The sequence below is a fragment of the Dermacentor andersoni genome, chromosome 1 (assembly GCF_023375885.2).
Source record: "Dermacentor andersoni chromosome 1, qqDerAnde1_hic_scaffold, whole genome shotgun sequence".
Lineage (NCBI taxonomy): Eukaryota > Metazoa > Arthropoda > Arachnida > Ixodida > Ixodidae > Dermacentor > Dermacentor andersoni.
In genome coordinates, this window is record NC_092814.1 from 137,741,979 (window position 1) to 137,768,764 (window position 26,786).

Sequence of the window (26,786 nt, forward strand, 5' to 3'; positions counted from 1 at the left end):
TCTTCTGAAGGAATATATATTATTTTGCAAGCGTGTAAATGACGCCTAAGATCGAGACAAGGACGAAAGAAAGTACAAGACACACGTAGCACTTCCTTTCGGGGTCCTTGTCCCTTAGGCACATTTACGCGCTTGCAAAGCTGAACCAAATGGCCCAAGTAGCTGTGTTGACCACATGTATTATTTATTGTTACAGTGAAGCTGTTAGGGAGTTCCGCAACGCTTCTTGTGCGGCGGTGGTGATGACCGACTGCCGCGTGGTCGGTATCAAACAGCCAGCAACGCAGTCTCTGTTGGTGCCCCGCATTTGCTCTGAAACGCGATTATGAAGAGCTATGAAATAAAAGTTACCTTTCGTACACCTCACTCGAATAGACAACTTCTTATCGCGGCTTATCTTAGTATATTGTTGTTGTCCTGAGTGGCCGTGGCACATACCCACAGTGGGGGATCGGCCATGAATCGGGTGGTTCAATGAGGTGCATAAAAATAATAATAATAATAACAAGGGAGTTAACAATTTGAGCGTCGGAGTTTAAAAGTAAACGTTTTGTGTTTGGAGAAAAAAGGAAATAATCAGATGAAAACCGGGTATAAAATAATAATAATAATAATAATAATAATAATAATAATAATAATAATAATAGATAAGAAATAAAAGAAATCTATGGTTGGGAGGGAGAACGATCAGTCTAACATGGAAATCGATCGGTTTCAATTAGGTAATTTTGGATTGCCAAGCGAACATTTCTGTGACTGAACCCAATAATGGCGGCTCCAAAAGATAGGATCACAGGCACTGATAAATTTATGCTAATAGAGCGAAGCGGGATTTCGAGTAGTCGTTTTCTTATACTAGAAAAACGTCAGCAAGACAACAAGAAATGGTCTATTGTCTCCGCTTCGCCACAGAATGAGCATAATGGTGAGGGGACAAGACCAGACCTGTCGAGGTAGAAGTTCAACGTAGGTATACGGAAGCGCAGCCTCGTGGTGGACCCTTCAATTTTCCCTGTTCGGCAAAAATCTCTGTGCCAAGGGTGTAGGAGATGTCGGTAATCCACAGAGTTGGTATTTGCGGAGCCTGATACTGCCTGCATAATGGCACTCCTGCGAAATCTAGCAGCAGTAACATGAGCAGAAAGGGGGCAGCAAGGGAGAATCGGGCCACTTATCGATGCCTTGACTAGAGTCTGCAATTTCATTTATAATTAGTCCTTTATGGCCAGGCACCCAAATCAAACGCACGCTTCTCAAGTACCCAGGTACCAATGATTGAAACGTCCTCATCACGCGAGAATCACTAGAAGCAGTAAGGGATGAGCACAATGATAACGAATCAGTGATTCTCACGGCTGACGTAATTGATGGTCCTAATTTGCGTAATGCCAGCACCACGGCCATGAATTCGGCTAAAAAGATCGATATGAAATCTGGCAGCCGAAGAGAAAATGTCCAATCGAGAATCGGGGAAAATATTCCTACAGCTGACTACACCTGACACAAACGATCACTTCTGTGTCCACTGTTAAGAACAGCCAGCTGCAGTGCAAGTTTTGCCAACCAGTTGCGACTATGGAAACAACATCTCGGGAGTATCGCCGCCAACCTCTAGCCACGGCGTGGCGAAGTCGACTTTGTGTCGATATCAATACGCGCATCCTCCACTCTCCATCAGTTCAGCTAGGAGCCGTTGTGACGGAATGAGTTCGGCGGGCCAACTATTGTTACCAAACTCCCCAGCGCGGACCTGATCTGCTACGGGTGCGCGAGTTGCCGCGGGAACGCCGTTTTGCGTTCATTCCCACGCCCCGACCAAGACGCAAGACAACGCGCTACCCGGAACGGCTCCGAGTTCTATGAAATTCGTGTGGTGTCGGTTTCGGACCGTAAACACGTGTGTGTGTGTGCATGTGTGTGTGTAAACCGTCCTGCGGAGAGGCGGCTAGTTTGCGATGACTAAACGAACGTTCGCATCACCTTGTATCGCGGGAGGACCGAGTGTTTAAAAACTGCTGTTGTGCGGGTGCTCGACACACTTCTCTTAAGCAGTCATGTTAGACTGATGTACTTTCTCAAGCAGTCATGTTAGACTGATATAAATACTGTAAATAAACCCATATTCCTCGTTCTCGATGAGAAGCAGTGCATCCCTTCATCAACGTCCTCAGCGTGGATAAGTTGCACAACGGCATGGGCCAGCTACCTTCGAATTCATGCCGGACTCCAATCTTGACAACGGATCACGAGCGATGGGATTGAGCCCCCAATCCTGACACCACCCGACTAGCCATTTTCTTAAGATTATGAGGCGTTCTATGCAGGTAGGGCACTACCGCTACCTTCCTTCTGCGTTTCTTCCTTCTGCGTAGCGGTAGTGCCCTACCTGCATAGAACGGCTCATAACCTTAAGAAAATGGCTAGTCGGGTGGACACAAAAGTGATCTTTTCAGCACCAGAAAAGCTGGCAAAAATATGTCGATTAATGGACCCGTACCGTAAGCCAGCTGCCGGATGCTCTACGAATCATCGAAAAGCGCCAGTGGGTTGCGTAGAAGCTCTTGTATATGAGCTTCCGCTGTCCTGTGGGAAAAAATACATCGGACAGACAGGGAGATGTCTTAATGACCGATTACGGGAACATAGCCTAAGTGTGAAAAATAAGCAATACGGTCATCTGTCAACCCACTGTCAGGAATGCGGCTGCGCGCCGGTGTATTGATCCTGCCGCGTTCTTGCGAAGCACTAAGATAAAGACGTGCGAGAGGTTATTGAGGCTCAGGCTATCAGGCGGAATAGTGATACGTGTGTTAGGGCCCCTTCGGTCGACTTGTTAGATAAGGAGACGGCCTTTTTGGATGGTTAAGATTTGTATGAGGTGGTGCCACTGTGCATGGGTTATATAGGTGTATTTCCTGAAAATCAAGTTGAAGTCAGCGCATTGCGGTGTCGTCTCCGTACCGTCCTTGTTTGCTGGCGCTAAATATGCTTTCTAAGTCGACGTGGGCATGCCAGATGGAGCAGCCGGCCCTGAAACCAGTCTGACAGGGACTAAGAATGGAATTATCATTAATAAATTTCATGATACGAAGCTGAAGAAGCCTCTCAATGAATTTTACTACATTTGATGTAAGCGCAATGGGCCTAATGTTCTCCAATACATACCTTCCTTCTTGTTTCTTAAGCATCAATATTACTTCGGCGAACTTCCATTGCAACGGAACGCAAGCATATTTAATTGAATAATTCACCAGGTCTAAAAGAACGTTAGGCGATTCCTGTAATAATATTTTTAACATTGTATTTGTGACACCATCAGGGCAAGGGGCTGAATTCGTTAAACCTAGTGCAGTCTCATTTAGTTCAGCTAAGGAAATTGGAGTAAAGCCATCCCAAGGATCTAATGTAGAATGAATAGCCGGAAGCCTGGCCATAAATCTAATTTCTAAGCCTTCGGCAATCTCTTTTAGGGAGGCGCTCATTTCTTCCAGGGTCAAAACGATTGAGTCTAATGTTAGGGGTGTTGGTAGCACCTTCCTAGCACGAAGGAATGCAAATAAAGCACGCTTACTTTTTGAATTTGATAGATAATCGTAATGCCTAATATCGTATTCCTCTTTGGCTCGATTAACAGTACGTTTAAATGCACCAGCGTGAAACTGATAATTTTTCCAATTTGTCGGGCACTGATTATACAGAAGCATCTTCTAAGCGGCCTTTCTCTTTCTATAGTCCCGCGTACACTCATTATTCCACCAACGACAAGCGGTGCCTTTAGCCGAAGGGATGACAAATTCAGCTTGCTTCCAGGAATCCTCTAGAATTGAGCAAATGGTTGAAGCGATTTCCTTATCGTTGGCATTGGCAAGTTTCGAAACGGCTGAACGCAAGCAAGTCTTAAATTTCGTATGTTTCACAAATGTGCATGCCTGGTATTCTAAAGATGTTATTGGACAATTGATTTCAAATGACACAGGAAGATGATCACTGTTGGTTGCGGAGTCAACCGCTACCCACGACAAGACTTCGATGCCAGCGCTACAAAATATTCATGGCCACAAAAGCTCAGCGCCGTGCCTAGCACTCATTTTCTTTTCTTTTTTCTTTTTTATATGCACAGCGCAAGTCCTTTCGGCAAGCCAACTCCGGCTGAGTTGGGCAGTGGTGGCGCGGCTGCAGCGTCGGCTGACCAGGGGCCCAGCTCCAAACGCGAGCGAGTCAAGCCGCCTCCTGCGAGTTGGGCTGCGCGCGGGGACATCGCGCGCCCCGCGGTGAAGAGCGCCCCTCGAGTCATGGGATCCGCGCTCCACGGACCACACGGTCGCAGCGTCCGGCTCCGCATGCTGTTCCTCAGCTCATGAGTGTGCACGCCATGACTGCAGCCTGCGCCGGCAGCAACGGCAGCAACGTTGGTCCGCTCTCCGGTTACTTGGTCCAGCGGCCTGGCGGCGGTAAGTGCCCCCACTCCCGCTTTACCCTCCTGTGCGCTCTGTGCGAGTGCTCTGCCGTATAGCCACCAATGCGCGACGGAAACATGTTCCGCCAAATGTAGGTCACTTTTTCTTCTTGCCCCATCTTGTGCACAGCGCAAGAACACACGGGCGGGAACGAAGACGACAGGGTGGGCGCTGACTCGCAAATGAGAAGTTTATTGAAATGAACACATATTTTATACACCACTGTTAAAGCCCCGCCGCTTTTTTTTTCCTCTTTAAGCATAACCAATATCTCCTCGGGCAGCTGTCACGTGCTGCTGCAAAGAAGTCGCTTGGTTAAAGGAGCACTAAGCTGAGAAGCTGTATTCTGTAGTCCACGCTTTCTATACAATTGTGTATCTATAGGGTGGCCCATATAACGTTAGCCAAGCTGCTCAAAGAACAAAATTTAATAACATGGTGCAATATATACGGTTTTAAGAGCTACGGTCTTCGGTCGTCAAACCTCTGACGACCGAACACCGTAGCTTTTTCAATTGTACACTCTTAAAACGGTTGCACCATTTGGGTTGTATATCTGCCGCACAACAATAATCATCATCTGCCTTGCTTGCGTTTCCTTTCTTGACAACTCGGCGCTCGCTACTTTCCTGTCGAGATTGCTCTGTCGCACTGATAACGCGCAAGCCGTGTACATTTTTAAGAATGTATCTTGCCCCATGATAGTTTAATTATTTTTCTTTGAACAGCTTGACTAAAGTTAGCTGGGGGGACACAGGGTAAACAAAAGAGATCAAGCTCCAACAGAAAAAGAAAGAGATAAGATATCCGTAAATGTTCTATAACTATATATACACTCTTAAAACAGTTGCACCTTTTGAGGTGTATATTTCCCTCACAACGATAATCGTCATCTGCCTTGTCCGCATTTCCTTTCTTTAACGCTGCGAGCCCGGCACTTCCAAGTCACTATAGAGTTTTAGAATAGGGACCCCAATAGTTTGGGGCCTCAAAGAGCTTTGCGGGTGTTAGCGTTGGGGCACGCAGGAGTGAAGAGTTTTAGAATAGAGCTTTGCGTTTGCGGAGAGCGTCTTGCGCTGACAGCGCCACTACGGCGTCAAGGAAAAGCTATTCGAAATAATTAAATAAAATATGCCATATTATGATAAGAATAGTAATTTTGACCTTCGTGTATTCGCGTTTAGTTACAATTTAGAGGTTATTCTGAAAGCAGCAAACAATTGGTTGCGCTCAGTTTTGAGTAACCAACTTTGCGTGCCTTCACCAGCCAAGCTAATTCATGTTAGGCCTACGAGCCATAAAATCCACAATCGAATTCGGAATCAGCAGCGTCTAATTAATCAATCTTCATAACACACGCTAGTTGAGAGAAAGCGATAACCGCAGTCACTTCTCCTAACTTGCGAACTTCACGCTTTACCACGAATCGAACCCACTTTGGTGCTATAGGATAGAGCCGTCGCTTCGATGGGTGCTGCCATGTTTGTTTACGCGAATATTTTGGGGCAACTTTTGGGGCTCCCGCTAAATCAGTGAAATAGCGCAACGAATAGCGTGCCCGACGCAAAATCCAAACGTAGTTTGCGTCTCGCGCATGCGCAGTGGCTTCGCCGCTATTTCTTTGGGGCCCCAAAATGTTTGGGGCCCCTATTCAAAAACTCTGCGCTACCATCGTGACAGAGCATTCTCGACAGGAAAGATGCGAGCACAGCGTTTGCAAGATAGGAAACGCAAGCAAGACAGATGACGATTATTGTTGTGTGGCAGATATACACCCGAAAAGGTGTACATTTGCTTAAGAGTGCAGAAGGGCGAAGCACTGACAGAGACTGCATTATCTAGTGTTGCGTTTCAACCTCCTTCAAATATATTGTTTTAACTATCCGCAGGTGCATCTATGCAGGGTGTTATTTTTTTAATAATAATACACATTTTTTTTTGTAAAAGAACTGTGACTGTGAAACCTGTCGTCTTCGCATGCGAGCTCTACGGCAAGGTTGAACTACTTTGCCGCTGCTTTACTCTGAAAAGACTAATCTAAAAAATTTTTAATTATCTATTTTATTACCTATTTAACTACTAACCTATTTAACTTTTTTAAAGGCAGTTGTTTATATCGAAAACTTGTAGGGCGCCACACTTTATGGCCTACCAATTTTGTCTTAGAAATCCAATAAATCGCACGTAATGCGAGATATTCATCACCGAAATTGAAGGCCAAATCCAGGCTCTCTCGAGACTGAGCGCGTCCAGCTGCGTGTCAGACGGCAACGCCCCGTAAAGTCAATGTTTGAATGGCAGTATGCTCGGGGCGCATCCTGACCCGACATACAGCAGCACATGATTGGTAGGCAAAGCGTGCCGTATCAGTAGGTGCCGCGACTGGCCGAGACGTTCAGTTTCGAACTTCCTCGCGCTTGTCGTCACGGGTCGTCTCGGTTTGACATGATAGCGCGGCCGCCTTTTCTGCGCTTTCGCGGCGCTCGGTTTCGATATTGCCTTGATTCACCGTTGAAATTTGATGATAAATATTTCGAATTAGATGTGTTTTTCAAGGTCGTTAAAAAATGAGGGTGCACTAAAATGGGACTGCCTTCGAATTCGCCTTTTAAACTACTTCCCTCAAGGCACATAAGGTTCATCATTAAGATTTTGTTAATTATTCTTCTGAAGCTCACAGCGGCAATTGTGTCCACCTCGCCCAGGAACTCCTCTGCAATAACACCACGTTCCCAGCGCTTAAAGCCTTTTTGATAAGAAAACTGTATTGTCTTAAACAAACTGTGTATGCGCGGACTACAGTATGCTAGGAGGCGCTAGATGCACTGTGCACTAGAATTAGATGCACTAAAATGCGCTACAATACGTGGAGGCGTTAAAATTTATGACACCCTTAAAGGCTTTCACATGCCGTGTAGGGCCTGCAGTGCATCGCACAGGCGCAACTGCGCTGCCCGTAAAGAGCGGCACAAGTGAACGTACACATCACTTTCAAGTTATGAGCACTATTGTTTCCCCCTTTGAAATAGTCCGAGATGCTTTAAGATAAAACGCATGAGCTGTGGATGAAATATTTCATAACTATTGTTTGCGCGCTGTAATTCGAATATATTCTAAGAAATAGTAAAGTCAAGAACATTGGACCAGATTTTAGCCACATTGGCTGTTACGTAATATAATATCTACCTTGCATATACGGCATAAACAAACTTTTATAGCGTACATATACGTAACTATATCCGTATCATCATCATCAGCCTACTTTATGTCCACTGCAGGACGAAGGCCTCTCCCTGCGACCTCCAATTACCCCTGTACTGCCCCAACCGATTCCAACTAGTGCCCGCGAATTTTCTCATTTCATCGCCCCACCTAGTCTTCTGCCGTCCTCGACTGCGCTTCCCTGCCAAGAGAAGGGAAGCACAGTCGACGGCGGCAGAAGGCTAGGTGGAGCGATGAAATTGAAGAAAATCAAATGACAAAGTCCAGGTAAAAATGTTGTCCAGATGGTGGCGTCGTTGGTAATGTCGGCGTCACGCAATCCGAAAGAGATGTACCATGCAGCACCGGACGCATAGATTCTGAGCGAAGTGCAGCCACAGTGATACCCTAGTGCGAAATCGCGACGTGCCGCAGGTTCTCGTAGATTCCCGGGCCTGTAGAAGTCGGAGCTCCCAAAGTAGACCGTCTGGCAGCTCGACACTCGCGTGGAGATATATCGCAAATGTTGGTCACTCGTGTTGTTGACGTAGAAATTATTCTCGAGCTGAAGAAACCAGATGGCAGAGCTTCTCCTGCAAAACTTTGGTAGGCCATGCATCCGCGGGGGTGCGAGCACAGAACATCGGAAGGCTCGCCTGCTGCTGCTTGTGGTGAAATTACGAATGCTGAGAGCATCAGGGTTGAGGTGGTCGCTGAATGCATCGCGAAGGTTGTGCTTGTGGCGTCGCCTTGCCTGCGAGAGGACCTAGTGGAGCCGGTAGGAGAGCCGCAGAATCGGTGATGAGTGATGTGCCCCTGAACGAAAAGCGGACAGCTTGCGGGAACGTCCAAGGAAAGAGAGCGGTGGGCCGTAGAGTAGCTGAAAGCACTCGCGTTTGGCCCAATAAATTCCTTGGAAAGAGTCGTGGCGAAGCTGCCTTTGAGCTGGGGAGGAGGCTCGCTGACCGAGTAGAGGTTTGATGCTGGTGCCGGCGCGTGCTGACGATCGGCAAGGATGGACGCAGGCGATGTGGGCCGACAAGACGCGGAATGACGAGACGGTTCAAATGGCGAGAGCTGTTATGAGTGAGCGCTCGAGGCGACGTAGTGAGCAAGGACGGCTGTCCGCAAGTCCGCGTAGAAGTCGGGGCCGAGGGATGACAGCTGGTGCCTGGAACGCAGCCGGAGCCTGGAACCTTGTTGAGAAGGAAATGGATGTCCAGCTGGATGAACCAGGCGTCCGGCATGTCGATATGAAATTCCCCCAGTCACCCTAAAACCGTGGGACGTCTGAGGTACCGCGTGAGGCCACGTCACTCGCCTTGGTAGAGTCGGTGCGCTGACGCTGGCATGGCTGGGGAGGTCGCGGCGTGAAGAGGTAGCCGCCGTAGCCACGGTTTATTTAGGCCGGCGAGCCAATGTACAGCGGGTTCTCGGGAGCGGCCGCTCAGGTCGAGCGCGCTAGGGCGTTCTATTCTCGCGCTATCTGCACGTGAGCCCATCCTCGCCTGCTTTGGAGGTGATAATCACGCCACTACAATTAATTAGTTAAAAAAGTTGATTAGTGAAATGTTGCTAATTAGTGAATTGTGCATATTTATTTTAGTCTAAATAAGGTCCTCCTACTCGAGTGATCCAGATTAATAAGCAGTTTCGTGCATTTGCCTAAGGCTGTTTTTAAATTTTTCATAATGTTAAAATAAAACACCCGGGTATCAGACATGCGTTTAACGTCCAAGGACTTCTGTCTATACAGTGAACTTTAACTTGAGTGCAATTCAAGGGACCCAAGGAAATAGTTCACTTAACTGGAAGTTCACTAAAGTACTTATTCACTAGAATATGTAACAGCATAGGGCACAGCAGACATCGAGTCAAAAATGTGAAATGTACCTTATCAAGTTATGTACATCAATATATACGAAGTGCGTAACAGTTACGTTTATGCCTATCTCACTTTGAAAACATAATATCTGCAATTTTCATTTGCGCTGGTGCTCTTAAAGCGCAAGAAGTCCTTCTAGCACTTCCTCTAGCACAGCTTGTTGCTGATACACGAAGAATTGCAACTTTCCAAGGCATCCTACAGCCTCGGCTAGAATTACAGGATTTGAATCTGCCTTGGGCTGCGTTGATAGAACGGCAGCGGGAGCGGGCCGCGCGTCGTGCGTTCGGCCGAAGAATAGGCGGCGTTTGATGAACGCCGCCGGGAACTCGCTCGAAAAGGCTCGTCGTCGACGTGCTGACCTCGCCGTGAGAGAGTGCGAAGCCGAGGCTTTAAGACAACGAACAGCCGTGGATCCCGAGCTTCGCTGGCACCCCTTTGCACAGTAGTGGAAGCGCGGTCAATTTTTTTCTTGATAAACCGGCCCGGTAACATTTGTGGGGGTCCCTTTTGGACCCCTATCTCCTGTTCACGCGCGACTTGGGACATTCGCCCGCGCGATCGCTGGGGACACGCAGTTCCAGCCTTATTTTGGATAGCGTACATTCCCCGCGGCCGCTGGTGCCGGCGCGACGCAGAGCCTGCTGCTTGCGCGTAGGAACAGTGCCTGAGGAGCGGGCCCCTCTCGCCCTCTCTGCGGCTTCTCTCTCCTTCAGCATCGGAGGTACGCGGGTGCCTTCGCCCGACAGATTAACTTTCGATGCTCTTGGCTGTCGGACGTGCGGACCACTTGGTCCCGCGCCCCTCTGAGCTAGGCGGTCCCTTTCTGTGTGGCGAACCTGCTCGGAAGAGCCAGTTTGGCGGAGCAGACTTCCCGGGAGCTTTCACCCGTAGTCTGCGACTGCCACCCTAGTGCCGTATTCCTGTATTGTACGCGCCTTTTGTACATAACAGGGAATAAACCCCCATTCCTTGGTACCACGGCTGGAGTCGTCTGTACGCCTTGACGGTGAGTCAGCGAACCCTCCGCGGCGCCCTTTTGCGTGCGCTGCGGAGTGGGGACGAGCTACGCGTCTCCTTAGACCTTAACCAGCCGGGCCCGGGAACGTTAGCCTGAACCCCCACATATATGGCGCCCAACTGGGTTTCGGCATGGCGTCGGAGCAGGCCCCTTTGCGGCTGCCGTCGCAGCCTGAGTCCTTGGTTGCGGACCTCCTGTCCCTTGAGGCAGCGGACAATGCTGTAAGCTTTAGGCATACTCTTCGTGGCAACCCCATGCTATCAGATGCCAGGCGCGACCCCCTAGGGACGCTGTTATGATTGGGGGCTCTATCCCATCGCTCGTGATCCGTTGTCAAGAGTGGAGTCGGGCATGAATTAGAAGGTAGCTGGCCCATTCCGTCGTCCAACTTATCCACGCTGAGGACGTTGATGAAGGGAAGGACTGCTTCTCATCGAGAGCGAGGAATATGGGTTTATTTACAGTATCTACATCAGTCTAGCATGACTGCTTAGAAAAGTACATCAGCCTAACATGACTGCTTGAGAGAGTGACCTGAGCAGCCGCACAACAGCGGTTTAAAAACACTCGGTCCTCCCCCGATACCCAGTTGACGGAACCGGCCGTCCAAGCACCGTAGGCGAGTTGACCAGGCATCGAAGGGAAGACGAGGCACCGTAGGAGAGACGACGAGGCACCGTAGGCGAGTTGACGAGGCACCGTAGGGGAGACGAGGCACCGTAGTGGAGACGACCCGGCACCGTAGGGGTATTTATTCCCCGAGCTGCAGCGCGCCCGCCGGCTGCCCATTGTCGGGCGTCTTGGTCGGCGCGTGGGAAGGGGTCTCAGTAGACGTTCCCGCGGGCTCAGTAACAATAGTTGGTGCGCCAAGCCCGTTTAGTCACAATGGCGACTTCGTCAAACTCGGCTCCAGCGACGGAGAGTCGAAGACACACGTATTGTTGTTCACACACAGTCGACTTAGTCACGCCGTGGCTAGAGGTTTGCGACGACGCTCCAGGAAAGTTGCCGCCACTGTCCGGCAAAACTTGCACTGCAGCTGGCCGTTCGTAACAGCGCCTCCATGGCCCGGAAAAGCTCGACTGTCCAGCGCTGTGAACCGCTGGGCAGGAAGGGAACGGCTGGTGGCCAGGGGGTGATGCCTTGGCTCGCAGCGACCACTTGTGTAATGATGTCACCGCCCCAAAACATCCAACAAGGACAGGCAACTGCAAAACGAACCCCACAACACGGCTCTGCACCGAGATGACGTACCTTGGCTCTCACTTTACACCCGCTAGGCTTCAAAGAAAATATAAGTGCAGAAGCAAAAAATGCTGCATTCCGCTATGCCAATTTTTTAAGCAATTTCGTGCTGACAAATTCAGCAGTCATGGAGGGAATCCTGCTAAAGGAGAGGGGATCTTCTTGGCTTAACAAAATTAACACTAGTAACCCTAAAATTTTGGCGGGACCCTCAAACGCAGAATTCAAATTAGCCTGCTCAAACCATCCGCATTGCTATGCAACTTTCCCTTTTTATATCTAACGGAGAAGTTGTACTCTTGGAGAGTGAGGCTCCATCGGAGCAAGCGGCCATTTTTGTGTGACATTTGATTGAGCCACGTCAGAGGGCAGTGTTCGGTCTCGAAGATGAACTTCGCTCCGTACAAGTAACACGACAACTTCTGGGCGGCCCAAACTAAACAAGCGCATTCCTTCTCTGAAGCGCTGTAGGCTTCCTCTCTTACATTTAGTTTACGGCTGGCATAGAGGATAGGAGGCTCCTCGTTATCGTCGCCGACCTGACTAAGTACCACGCCCATACCTGTGTCGCTTGCGTCGCATTGAACTATGAATTCCTTTGTGTAGTCAGGCGCGCGAAGCACAGGACGAGAAACCAATAGCGTTTTCAAACTTTGGAACGCGTTCACTTTGTCCTTATCCCAGTGTACGCTACTCGGTGCTCCCTTTCGGAGAGCGTCCGTTAATGGACTTGCCATTTGCGAGTAATTCGGAATGTACCGTTGATAGTACCCCACAAGTCCCAAAAATGAACGAAGGTCTGTTTTCGTGCGTGGCTGATAAAATTCTCCAATCGTAGCTATTTTCAGCTCGGCCGGCCGTCTCGTGCCCTGGTCGACAACATGGCCCAGATAAGTAACCTGCGAACACCCAAATCTACACTTTTCCGCTTTCATTGTTAAGCCGGCTTCCCTCAACCGTGAAAACACCTGTTTGAGGTGCGATACGTGTTGTTCTCAGCTGTCCGAAAAAAATTGCTACATCATCAAGATATGGCAAGACGAACTCCTGAAAGTGTTTTAGGACAATATCCATTAACTTAGAGAGGCTAAACGGGGCGTTCTTCAGCTCGAAGCTGAGTGCGAGAGGGCGAAAAGTGCCTACAGGTGAGATGAATGCGGCATAGAAGCTGGCAAATTCTGAAAGGGGAACTTGCCAGTACCCCTGCACGAGATCTATAGTTGAAATGTATTTAGCAGCGCTAACTATTTCAATTCGTTCCTCAATGTTGGGTATCGGGTACAGCTGATCCCTAGTGATGGCATTTAACTTCCTGTAGTCAACACACGGACGAGGGTCCTTGTTAGGGGTTTCTACCAGTATTAGCGGTGACGTGTAGTCACTCTCAGCGGACTCAATAACTCCCAACTCTAGCATGCGCTGTATCTCTGCCTTTATAATTTCTCTCTGTCTTGGAGACACGCTGTAAGGCTTTGATCTTACGGGTTCGGTTGATGTCAGCTCTATTTCATGCGTTATTAGTTCGGTTCTACCCGGCCGATCGCTGAATCTGTCGAGATATTCCCCTGACACCCCTTTTAGCTAATCTAGCAGCTCGGATCTAAGAGCGTGCGAGCTTACCGAATGGTTTACTGCTTCTTCTAGGCCGATTTCAGAGTTGTAGGTCGCCCTATACTCCTTAAATTTGGTACTAGTGCCATCCTGCTCTTTGATGGTATAGTTAACGACTCCGCTCCGCTCTACATACGGCTTCATCAAATTGCAGTGATATATCTTCACCTCCTTCCTGCGACCGGGCATTTTCAGAGCATAGTTAGTATCTGGAAGTTTGTGCAACACTTTAACGGGCCCGTCCCAGTGAACTTCAAGCTTGTTCTTTCTTGAAGGTTTGAGGATCACTACCTGGTCTCTTGCGTTAAACGTACGAAGCCTCGCATTCTTATCGTAATAGAATTTGGCGTTCTTTTGAGCTACTCCCATGTTCTTTTCGACTAATTCTTGGGTTGCGCTTAGCCGTTCCAGCAAATTCAGCACGTATTCAACCACTGTTGGACTCTCTCCTCTTTCCTCCCACATCTCTCTTAACATTCTCAGTGGAGAACGGAGTGTCCTCCCATACACTAGTTCTGCTGGCGAGAACCCTGTCGCTTCATGTGGAACAGTTCGCAAAGCAAACAAAGTTGCCGGCAGACAGTTCTCCTAGTCCTCCTTGTGCTCGCAACAGAGCGCACGCAAAACTCGCTTAAGCACTGAATACCACCTCTCTACACTGTTTGACTGAGGGTGATAGACGGAACTGTGTATTAACTTTACCCCGCACTTTTGCAAGAATGTGGAAGTCAGTGCGCTGTTGAATACTGACCCTTGATCCGCCTTAATTTCGGCTGGAAACCCAACTCGTGCAAACACTGTCAAAAGCGCGTCTACTACTTCGGTGTAGCAGAGCTCTTTCAGAGGGATTGCTTCTGGAAACTTTGTAGCCGGACACAGCATGGTAAACAAGTACCTGTAACCCGATTTTGTTTTTGGTAGAGGCCCTACCGTGTGTATCACAAGTCATCTGAAAGGTTCTGTTATTAAAGGCACTACCTTTAGTGGAGCTTTCCATGTCTCTCCTGGTTTACCCGAGCGCTGGCAGGCGTCGCATAATCTTACAAAGTTTTCTACGTCTTTGAAGCAGCCAGGCCAGTAGTATTCCATAAGCAATCTTTCCTTTGATTTGTTTATGCCTAGATGGCCAGACCGCCCGTTTCCATGACAGAGACTCAAAAGGTCCTCCCTGTACTTAGTAGGTACGACTAATTGATCTAGAATCCTACCCTTTCGATCTCTGTAGTGCCGATACAACAATCCTCCTCTCTCTTGTATCGTCACGTTGCGCCTAGCAATGCCTTCTTTAGCTGTTTGATAGAATCTAGTTAAGCTGTCATCATTCTTTTGCTCGGCTACCAGTGACTCTCTGTCCACACGTAAGAGCTTACCAAAGTTCTTTGAGGTCGGTGATAATAGCGACCCTGTCTCGCTTGCGATTGCGTCAGCTTGCTCTTCCTGCAGGCTTGAACTTTGACACTCTAGTGCTACGCTCTCATTGAGCTGGTCAGCTGGCAGCCTCTCCTCAACTGTTTTTTTTTTTTTTTTGGCCCTCGGGCCTAGCTCGGATTCGGGTATTGAAGCTATCCCCTTTTCTGCTTCCGCTGGAGCAGCTTCTGCATTTTCAACCGAAAGCGACGCGATTTTACGAGCTTGGCCGCGGGTCAATGCCTGTACTATGCCCTCTTCCAGTTTAAGCCCTTTGTCACGCAGTAGCTGATTCGAACGATTCGAAAAGATGTAAGGGTACTGCAGTGACAAAAATTTGGAAACTGCAGCTTCAGTCTCTAGCTCTCCGAATGGTACTCTGATTTTGACTTTGGCCATGGGCAGACACACGCTGTGTTCTTCTACAACCTGTTTGATCCATGCTACTTCTCCGGTGAAGTACACAGTCACGTAAGACGGATGGACAATGTCCATCGTGGCGGCACTGTCTCTAAGCACTCGGCATGGTTTGCCATTAACTTGCAGGTCGGGAAGATATGGGCTCAAAAGTTCCCTATTCTTGTCTTTTTCCTCTACGTAGGAAAAAACTACACTGGGCTTCCCGAAGTTTACAGCTATATGTCCCAGTTTGTGGCATTTATAACAGCGGATTGGTCTAAAAGATTCGAATTTTCTTTTCTGTTTCTTGTGTGGTTTCCCCGTTAAGTTTCTCCTCGCTATTTTCTGCGGGCTTTTCCTCCACTTCTACAGGCTCCGATCGTCTAGTCTGCGAACCCTTTTTGAACGGAAATGATTTCCGCGGTCCGTTTCGACCATCCCAATTTCCGTCTTCAGCGTTCATTTTTTTACGGGTTGCGTACTCTTCGGCTAATTCAGCAGCCCTTTTCACAGTGTTTACATTCCCTCTGTCTTGCACCCACAGTTTCACAGCTTGGGGTATGGTTTTGTAAAACTGCTCTAGACACATGCATTCAATGATCATGTCTCTGCTGTCGTACGCTTCCGCGCTTTTCAGCCACTCGACTAGGTTGGCCTTTAAGCCGTATGCAAACTCCGGATACTCCTCGCTATCTTTCTTGCCTGTGCTTCTAAATCTTTGCCGAAAAGCTTCGGCTGAAAGGCGGTATTTCTTCAGGAGACTAGCCTTAACTTTTGCATAATCATATGCATCCTGTGCACTTAGTCTGGCGATTACTTCCGCCGCCTCGCACGGCAACATAGACAGCAACCGCTGTGGCCATGTACTTGGGCCGAAGTTCTTCTCGCAAGTCCTTTCAAAATTGCTTAGGAACAAGCCTATGTCGGTCCCGAGCTCAAATGGCTTTAATAGCCTGTCCATGCGGTATGATTCTGCCTCACTTGATCGTCCCAGAGCCCCGTCATTTCCTTGAGACAACTCCAAACCAGGGGCGTAGCCAGGGGGGGCTTATGGGGCTTCAGGCCTCCCCCCCCCCCCCCGAAATTTTTTCGTGCTGTCCATGCACGGCCAACCAAAGCAACCTCCGGCGCCGGAAATCATTCTGGATTTTGTATAGAATGTTCTCTTCACGCTCGAAAAGAGATTTCACCGCGAACATTGCGAACTCGGGCTGGATTTCGCGGCAACACCTATGCACCGGGAGTCACATAACGCAAGGAGCCCCATCCGAGCACTAAATTTCAAGGGCATTTGGATGGCGAACGGGCTCACCGCGGCATGTCGCAGAGGCAGCAGAATCTACGGAGCGCATGGATGTCAATTCCGAAACTTTATGGGTATAAATTCTCATAAACTTTTGATGCGAAAGGTGCATTGACATTTCCAAAGTTGTGCTTCCGATTTTCAATTCCGGTACTTTGTGGGTTTAATGTAGTTATAAACATTTGACGCCAAAGATGCATTGACTTTTCTAAAGATTTACATCCCAACATACAACGAGACAAGGCTAAACACACTATCAGGCAAGATAAACGAATAAAGAATCAATCAATCAATCAATCAAGTTGACAAAGCAAGTAGCGAGGTCCGATGAGACGAAGCGTTGTGGTGGTTCCTTCGTGCCGTCATGTCACGTAAAAAGAATACGAACATTTTTTTTTCACCTACGCCAAAGCATCCATGTCAAGACACTAAAGCCAGCCAAGGTAACTACGTTTCTATTTATTTTTTCTACTTTGACTTTTAGGGGGGGGGGGGGGTTGGAATGGGCGAGCCGACAATGGTGGCTAAGTTTTGTGTGCGCAAAGGAGAAAAGCGGGGAGCAAGCGCGCCGCCTTCCTTCGTGCGCGATACACCGGGGAGAGTGGATGGAATAGGGGCGGGATCTAGGATTCTGTGAATCTGTGATTGCGCAACATGTTCATTTGCCTTGTCTGACGCATTATATACAGTGACTTTTTCTTAGATAGGTAGATTTATTGGATACTTATGCGTATACTTAATATCTTGTTGCCAGGTTTTGTGTACACGTGCAGTGAACTTTGTTTCTAGTGACACTTTTTTTGCCCTTTATCAAGCTGTATCTTCGCATTTGTATATATATGCAATTGTATATTCGCATTTATAATGTACGAGGGTGAGTGAAATGAAAGTTAGCCTACCCACCCCGCGCAATAATGATTCGGTTCATTATCTGCGAGGCATGCGCGTAGCACACAGGCATCTCTCATTTACAAAAGTGACACGCAGGTGTGAGGATAAATGTTCTTTAATGCTCTCATACACTGGGTTGAACATGCTTGCGTGACGTAATGAATGCTCCAGAAGTTGAGCAGCGTGGTGCGGTGAAGTTTTTGACAGCTGAAGGTGTTTCCCAAAAAGAAATTAGTCGCCGTATAGCTGCCGTGTTCGTTGAACATTTCATTTCATTGGCCACTGTGAAGCGTTGGAGTAAACGGTTCAAAGAAGGACGTGCAAGTTGCAAAGACGATCCAAGACCGGGCCAAAGCCATCGTGCAATCACCCCCAACAAAATTCCAAGGCTTGATGACCTGATGAGACAAGAACGGAGGATAAGCATCGATGAACTTGCACAGTGTGTGAACATCAGTCACGGTTGGGTTCACGCCATACTTCGTGAACATCTCGGTTATCGGCTTTTGTGTGCGCAATGAATGCCCAAAATTTTGAACCATTCCCAGAAGACGGAGGAGTACGGCGTTGCCTTGACTCATCTGATCCGGTATCACAATGAGGGTGACGACTACTTCTCTGCAATTGTAATCGGGGACAAACCATGGTGCCACTACTACGAGCCTGACACACGAGGGCAAAATTATTAGAATTCATTACGCCCAAAGAAAGCAAAGGCCGTCATTCCCGCCGGAAAGGCGTTGGTGTTGTTGCCTTGTTTTTTTTTCGATCATCAGGGGCCATTACTGATAGAATTTGCTAAATCTTTAGAGACTATCAATTGTTTAAACGCCGGAACGGCTGCGTGTCGCAATCAAGAACAAACGACGTGGAAAATTGAGTAATGGAGTCATCTTGCTTCACGACAATGCCCGTCCCCACGTCGCTGATGTGGTTAATACAAAACTTGTAAAGTTCGAGTGGGAAACGCTGCAATATCCGCCATACAGCTCAGACCTGTCGCCTTGCGACTTCCACATGTTGGGGCAGCTGAAAAAACAGCTCAAGGAAACCAGATTCGTGTGGGACTATGACGTGAAAGAGTCAGTTGCAGGCTTTTTGAAGGAGCAACCCAAGGAGCTTTATGAGACGGGAATTACGCGACTCGCTAGTCAATGGGAGAAATGACTAAATGCTCATGAAGACTACTTTTAAATAAAATACCCCGTTTGTCATGTATTCCCACTGGCTCATTTTCATTTGACTCGCCCTGGTATATTTTGCAGAACTCCCATTTTTTATACGTGCTCTCTGTTGCGACTGTAATTTCGACGCAATTACTCACGACACACGACCGGACACACGACTGCTCCTGCGTAATGCATTCGAACAAATGACAGCGTCAGTGAGATTTTTCATTGGCCGTTGCATATGTACAAGAATGTGAACAAGGTTATTGAATGACAAAGTTTTATTAACACATTTGTCATCAACTTGTTCATTTCGTGGCCTTTACATTTTTCATATCAGCGGCATGCACTGCTTTGCTGGTTTCGAAATGATATAGTTCTAAAGTTCGTGTGGTATTATTTTTACTTATTAGATAGACAAAAAACATAGAAGCGTTGACATCAGGCATTCTGGGGTGCGATCGGAGATGGTTGTTCGGCGCGTTCGTTCGGTTACCGGCGCGCGCGATTGGCCTACTCCGCGCCGACGTCGCCAGCCGCGGGGCGCCGCCCCGTTTTTGGTGACGTCAAAATTACGACACGCTCCTGTCAATCATCCGCCCACCGAGCATTTCGTCCGAACGCGACGGGAGTTGAGAAGTTTGGAGCGATCATACGGCTTCGCATGGCGCGTCTGGTGGATTGGATTGGATCCAACAGGCGGCCTTTTCGGCTTTCTTTCGGCTGCGGAATAGCACGTTTGAATCCAATCCATAGTTTAATTCGAGAAAATGGCGCTTCCGTTGGGAACTTTTGTTGTTGCGCTGGCGTTTCTAGAGGAAGGAGGAGAGCGGGTGGCGGTGCGAAACGCGTTTGAAGAAATGGCAGAAAGTGAATTCCGGCGTCGTTTTAGAGCGCAGCTCTTTGGCGTCCGTTCCTGGGTTTCGCGTCGTCGTCGGCGTTGTCGTCGGCCTCGTAACCAGCTCCGCCCCCCTTTCATCCCCCCAGCGCTAGCAGCGACCGACTGATACCGCTGGATGCCGCTGACGCCGCTAGAGAGTCAAGATAACGTGACTGCATAGAACACCGTCGCCGCCATGCAGAAAGAGGAGGAAAGGGTCCCCCCCCCCTGTTCTTGTGTGGCGGATAGGGTGCTCTTCAGTTGCCGACGCGCCGGTTATTTCACGTAGGCCCCGGCACGTCGACGAATACGTGACCACCTTCCCACGGCTAGACCTGGTTCTTAGCGCTGCGGAAGCGAGGGTATCATATTGTTTGTGTCGGCATCGGCGGCGTTGTCCCTGAAACCAACTCCGCAGCTGGGGTTGACTCACTATCGGCGTCAGCGGCATCAGTCAGTCGCTGCTATCTCTTCCCTCCTCCCTTTATCGTGTTGTCCGCTTGCTGCGCGCGCTTCTGCCCCCATCGTTTGCCGCTGGGTGTACACGCCGCCCCCCTCCCCCCTCTTCCTGCGAGTCTCCGGTTGTCAAAGCGCCGGCTCGAACTTAATTCCTTTCTTCGCTCCTCCTCCAGCAACCCCTGTGCGGTGGCAATCAGAGAGCCAGATCGGTGGCGGCGGATCTGTATATGTGCACCGCCCGAGCCGAAATTGCCGCTGCCGTTCGCCACTGCGAAATTATCTGCCAGTTCTTTCTGAGCCATGAGCGAGACGACCGATGGAAGTCCTCCGTCTGCTGCTGCTGCTGCTGCTGCTAAACGAGCTGCCAGAGCAGAGGCCCAGCGCCGTCGCCGTCAGAATCCAGAGGTGCGTGCCGCCGAAGCAGAAGCTTACCGTCGCCGCCGTCGAGATGATCCAGGAGTACGCGTCGCCGAAGCAGAGGCTAAGCGCCGCCGCCGAGAAGACCCTGCCGTTCGCGCCGCCGAAGCGGAGGCTCATCGCCGCCGTCGAGAGCAACCAGCAGTAAGCGAGGCTGAAGCAGAAGCACAAAGCTTCCTTCATGACTGTCAAGAACTGTTAGTGGAGTCTTTGTTAAAGGAATACGTGTGAAAAATAAAAAAAAAATTCTGTGATAGCGCATACATGTGTTGCTCGATTTCTTTGCCTGAATCTATCGAAAAGGTGAAACAGCTTATTTGCTGCGCTCAAATTTCGCATTAGGAAGTAACGTAATCGTCGGTAATTTTTGTTTCTCGAAACAAATAATTCGTTGGTTGTACAGATAAATCGACAACATCATTGGTGCCAGCGAGCCACTGGAATGTTGTCGCTGCCCCTTGAAAAGTGCGCCACTCCTCCCGTCGTTTTCTTTTTCTTTTTTCTTCTCGCTGTGCGCGACACCACCTAGGGACGAGGCAAAGAACCTAATAGTTATAAATTGCAGTAGTGACACGTACTACTATTTGAAAACGTGTTTGGGCTTGAGAAGATAAAATAGGTTTTTTTAGGTAACGATTTCATTCATTTGGAAGACGAGAAACATTTCGTTTTGTAGTATACTGTCTGCAAGCAGACGACAAACGACGGAAGTAAACTTCCGGGGAGGTCACCGCTTCCTGATTGGCTGCTCTCTCCGCCCCGCTGTCACAAATTTTGCATACTGCAACTTTGTGACGTTGCAGCAACTGAACAGAATGCGTATCGAACAAACTATCTCCGATCGCGCCCCTGGGCACAATTTTTGGCACATGCGAGTACATTCCTTTATGAAAAAATACATATTTTACTTGTTTTTACAGTGTTTAGCGTTCAAGAATTCGTTTGCAGCATCTTTGGCAATGACAATGCAGTTATTATTCATGTATTTGGAACCTCGACAAATTGTTTAAGAGGAAGCTTTAGCTCGGGCCTAACTCCGACGCGGCCTATTCAAGTACATGTAAAACGCAGAAACATTTTTCTGAGATAACTCCTCGATCGCTTTTCTTGAAATTTGTTGCACTTGAGAGAGAAAGTTAAGTTCTAGTGTCTGTCGGAAGCGGAATTACGATTTAGGGTCTGCATTTTGTTTATATATCTTGAAAAATCCGAAAGTTAGCAATAAAAATAGAAGCACGACGTTTAAAGCTAATAGCTCTGCATCAAAAACAGATATCGCGGTTCCGTAAAGGGCGTCTATTGTAACCGTCAAAGCGGACAAATTCGATATGTCGATTTGTATCTTACGTGAACTGGTTACGTTGTGTACAAGGGTTCTGCAAAAGCCGTATTTCCATAATACTAAATTTTTAGATTCATGTGTAACATCGATTTTGTCCGCTGTAGATGTACTATTAGATGCAATTCACAGAATTGCGATGCTATTTTTCATTGTTGAGTTACAGAGTGTTAAACTTGATAGTTTCGTGTTCTGAAAATTTCTTACTTTTTCCAATTTTTAATAAAGAACTGACAACCTAAATGAAAAAAAATCGAAATGAGAAGTGAGTAGAATTTAGATTTTTATTTCAAATGCAACAAACCTGGTCAAATTTGGTGTAGTGGTTGCCGAGAAAAACGTATTTACATGTATTTAGATGAGCACCCGAGCTAAAGCTTCTTAAGGAGGAGGCCGAGCTGCAATGTGAGCCCTCCCCCCGAACGAAATTTCTGGCTGCGCCACTGCTCCAAACGTTTGCTTTCCAGTTCGAGTTGCATTTTTCTTAACTCGCGACCTTTATCGCGTTCCTCTCTCTCTCTGTCCCGTTCTTCTCTCTCTCTTTCCCGTTTCTCTCTTTTCTTTAGAAGTTCCAATCCCATTTAGATTTCTTCCTCACTGGCCTGTTCGGAAATTAGCTCCAATAATTCCGCTTTTAGCATTTCTTTGCGTACATCTAGGCCCAGTTCCTCACCAGCAATCAACAATTCGTCTCTCAGCAGTCTCCTTAACTCCATGATTGCTGCGTTACTGCCTTGATCCTGCTCGCTAAATCTAGCTAGGGAAACACAACCTAGCTAACACTCAACAATCTAGCTTCCCTACTGTTCTAAACAGAACAACCACAAAATGAAGCCTAGAGAGTCAAAGCAAGAACCAAACACTCACCGCAGACACAGCACCACGTCGCAAAGTCCATCTCACCGCTGTCAGCCAGTTGTTATGATTGGGGGCTCAATCCCATCGCTCGTGATCCGTTGTCAAGATTGGAGTCGGGCATGAAGTAGAAGGTAGCTGGCCCATGCCGTCGTCCAACTTATCCACGCTGAGGACATTGATGAAGGGAAGGACTGCTTCTCATCGAGAGCGAGGAATATGGGTTTATTTACAGTATCTACATCAGTCTAGCATGACTGCTTAGAAAAGTACATCAGCCTAACATGACTGCTTGAGAGAGTGACCTGAGCAGCCGCACAACAGCGGTTTAAAAACACTCGGTCCTCCCCCGATACCCAGGTGACGGAACCGGCCGTCCAAGCACCGTAGGCGAGTTGACCAGGCATCGAAGGGAAGACGAGGCACCGTAGGAGAGACGACGAGGCACCGTAGGCGAGTTGACGAGGCACCGTAGGGGAGACGAGGCACCGTAGGGGAGACGACCCGGCACCGTAGGGGCATTTATTCCCCGAGATGCAGCGCGCCCGCCGGCTGCCCATTGTCTGGCGTCTTGGTCGGCGCGTGGGAAGGGGTCTCAGTAGACGTTCCCGCGGGCTCAGTAACAATAGTTGGTCCGCCAAACCCGTTTGGTCACAATGGCGACTTCGTCAAACTCGGCTCCAGCGACAGAGAGTCGAGGACGCACGTATTGTTGTTCACACACAGTCGACTTAATCACGCCGTGGCTAGAGGTTTACGGTGACGCTCCAGGAAAGTTGCCGCCACTGTCCGGCAAAACTTGCACTGCAGGTGGCCGTTCTTAACAACGCCCATTGGTCAGTCCGTTCGCCCAGCGGCCCCCTACGATCCAAACTGCTCAGCTGCTTTGGCGTTCTGCCGAGCAGGAGCCATCCCGCTCTGCCGGCGACTGCGATCCGCTATCCGGCCTCAGTTGGCCTGGAGAGCAACCTTTTCGCAGCACCGTCGGCCGGCCTCCCATATAGGCCCGCACCACGTTTCTCCGCCGTTCGCCGGTCTCTTAGGGCCACGAGCGGGCACATCCCGGCAGGCATCTTGTGAGCCTCGCCCGGACCAATCGCCGCTGCACAACGCAGACGCGCAGTTGCTATCATCCCTGATGGAAATGGCGCAATCTCAGGCGAGTGTCAGGGCTCCCGTGGTGGACCCTAGTCCCCCTAGGCCTGCCCTGCCGAGCAACTCCAAGGTACATATTCAGACGTACAACGGTTTCGCAGACCGCATGAGCGCTACGGAGTTCCTGGAGTCTCTGTGCCAATACCAGAAAGCGATGAGGCTGGAAGACAGCGTGATTATAGGCACCATATTGCCTGTCTCGCTGACCGCCCAAGCTGCGCGGTGGTACCGACTAGTCGACCAGCGCGCTCGTAGCATGGAGGAGTTTAGGACGCTGTTCAGCCATAAGTTCCTGCTGTGTGGCTAAAAGGAGAGCTATCGACCTCGCAATGGACGAAATGATCGAGACTGGGGTAATCCGCCGATCTAATAGTCCGTGGGGTACTCCGGTAGTGCTGGTTCCGAAAAAAGACGGCTCCTCTCGTCTTTGCGTGGACTACCGCCGACTCAATGAAGTCACTCGGAGGGATGCTTACCCTATGCCGAACATTGACTCAATCGCGGCGAGCCTAGGTGGTGCACATTATTTTACCACTCTAGATGCTAGCCGCGGTTACTTTCAAGTGCAGATGGAGCCAAGGGATGCGGAGAAAACCGCTTTCATCTCGCATAGAATCTTGTACGAATTCACTCGCATGCCCTTTGGCTGCTCGGGCGCTGCAGCGACTTTCCAGAGATTGATGGACAGAGTTCTGGGAAGGGAAAAATAGCAATACGCCCTAGCCTACCTAGACGATATTGTCCTCTTCTCTCGCACCTTTGAGAAACACCTACACCACTTGGAGGAGTTGAGTTGAGTTGTTGTAGGCTACTGGTGGGATTAGCCTTGCAGTAGCTGCCGGCAATTGCTCCACCGTAGCGACACTTAAAATACTTGGAGGACATCCTTGGAAGGCTGAACGCTGCCGGGATCACTCTGAACCCGAAGAAAGCTCAGATCGCAGAGACCCATGTCTCACTGCTGGGCTTTACAATAGAGCGAGACCGTGTTTTGCCGAGCGAGGACAAGGTCCGGGTTATCCTCGAGTACACAACGCCGGCGAACATACAGGCCCTCAGACGCTTTTTGGGCATGGTCAGAGTCCTTCAATGCTGGCATGGTGAATTACTACCGCCAGAGTCCTTTTCTCTGCTACCGCCAATTTGTGCCCAACTGCTCCGCTCTACAGGCTCCCTTGACCTCGTTGTTGAGGAAGTCTACAAGCTGGAGCTGGGGTCCGGAGCAAGATGCTGCCTTCAGGGCTCTCTCTAAAGCTCTTGTTGACACAACCTAGCTGAAGCTGCCCGACCTGAACTGGGAGTTCGTAGTCCAAGCTGACGTGACCGACCTGGGAATAGGTGCAGTGCTGCTCCAAGAACATGAGGACGTTCTTCGGCCAGTCCGGCCTTTGCCAGCCGGCCGTTGACGCCCGCAGAGCGTAACTATTCCATGACCGAATGTGAGCGTCTAGCGATAGTGCTCGCTCTGCGTAAGTTCGATGACTACGTCGACGGAGTGCCTTTTGTTGTTGAAACGGATCACATGGCGCTCACCTGACTGAAGCGCTTGCGCGAGCCTTCAGGCGGCCTCGCGCGCTGGGCATTGACATTACAGCGCTACAACTTTGTTGTTCGCTATTGGAAGGGGAGCACAAACGTGGTGGCCGACGTCCTGTCCCGCGCCCCTGTTTCAGACTCGGGCACGTTTGATCGGCACCCCTCCGAGACAACGCTTCCGAACGAAGCCGGAGCCGTTGTCTCCAACGGCTCGAACGGAGCGAGTTCAGGCGCCAATGCGGCCTATAAGCCGTCGTCGCCAGACAAAAGTGCGTACCTGCTGGACCCTGTAACGTCCAGGGTATCGCATTCAGTAGACAGGAGCTGCTGGAAACTCAGCGGAACGACCCATTTTGTCAGCAAATCGCTGACGAGCTCGAAAATGAGCACAGCCCCGAAATGGAGCGAGGCGGCAACGCCGATGAGCGCAAATTGACAGCTGGTATTGCTGTTGGTGCCGGGTGCGACGCAGCTGGTATTGCTGCAGGCACGTTAGATTCGTATCTGCTGGATGCTGATGGAGTGCTCCTGCGCTATATCCCATCTGAAGAGGCTCCTCATGAGTCCTTTAAGGTAGTGATTCCTCGCAGTCTACGGAGGGCCACTTTGAGCTATTTCCATGACTCGCGGTTGGCCGGGCACGCGAGTGGCTGTAAGACTTATCTTAAGTTGTGCCGCTCCGCGACCTGGCCAGGCATGAAGCGGGATGTACTTCATTATTCTCGCTCTTGCCGCGTGTGTTAAAGTGTGAAGCCCAGTGGTGGCAAACCCCCCGGCCTCATGCAGCCCATCGACAGCCAGCTACCCTGGCAAATCGGAGCCTGTGACGTTATGGGACCTTTCCCAAGAAGCCGGTCACACATTCCTGCTGGCCGTCACAGATCATTTCACGAAGTGGGTGGAACTTTTTTCTCCTTCGCATGGTAACGGTACTGTCGTTACCGTGACGACAGCACCTTCCCGGTGCTGTCGTTACCTTCGTCTCCACAGCCAGGTTCCCGTTTGCCTTCACGCTGCCATGTCGCTACGTGATCCTTCCAATCGGGCTCGAAGCGCCACTTTGCTTCGTGTCGGCGAAACGCTGGAAAGAACAGAGAAAGGTGCAGAACGACATGAACGGGCGAGAGATCCCACGCATCTTCCGCGGCCGCACGGTGTCAGCCGTGGTCGAGGCCTCGGGCGGAGCAGTCATGGCCCCTGACCCTTCGGCAGTGTACTGCGGCGTCTGCGGTGTGCGGCGGCTGTGCCGGTCCCATGACTCCAGCGGGTTCACAGGCTTCACGTGAAGAAGACAGAGCCAGCTACCGGGGAGCCCGGTACAGATCCAACCACACAGGGGCTCAAGAAAACGGACCCGGATGTCAGCCCTGCCTTGTTGCGTTCCGTTGCCGGCGCTCTCGCCTCGGACCCTGCGTTCGCGGCTACCATCGCGGCAGCTGTCCAGCAGGCGACGGCGCTGGTGCCCCTCCACAACTCTGTCCTTTCACCGCAAGCCGAAGACACCGACCCGTTTGGAGAGTTTCGAGTTTGATATTGTCGCTTAAGAAAATAAAACA

General features: G+C 49.6%; 1 protein-coding gene across 3 annotated transcripts in view; it reads left to right on the plus strand.

The window, feature by feature from the left end:
* The window catches only part of LOC126544339 (uncharacterized), an 803,357-nt gene that overhangs the window by 86,767 nt on the left and 689,804 nt on the right, over nt 1-26,786 (plus strand). For all 3 annotated transcript variants that reach the window (XM_050191622.3, XM_055062080.2, XM_050191623.3), the window contains exon 2: nt 4,121-4,451. In XM_050191622.3, coding sequence (XP_050047579.2) covers nt 4,358-4,451 — 94 coding nt within the window. In that variant the 5' untranslated portion in view covers nt 4,121-4,357. The remainder of the gene's footprint in view (nt 1-4,120; nt 4,452-26,786) is intronic.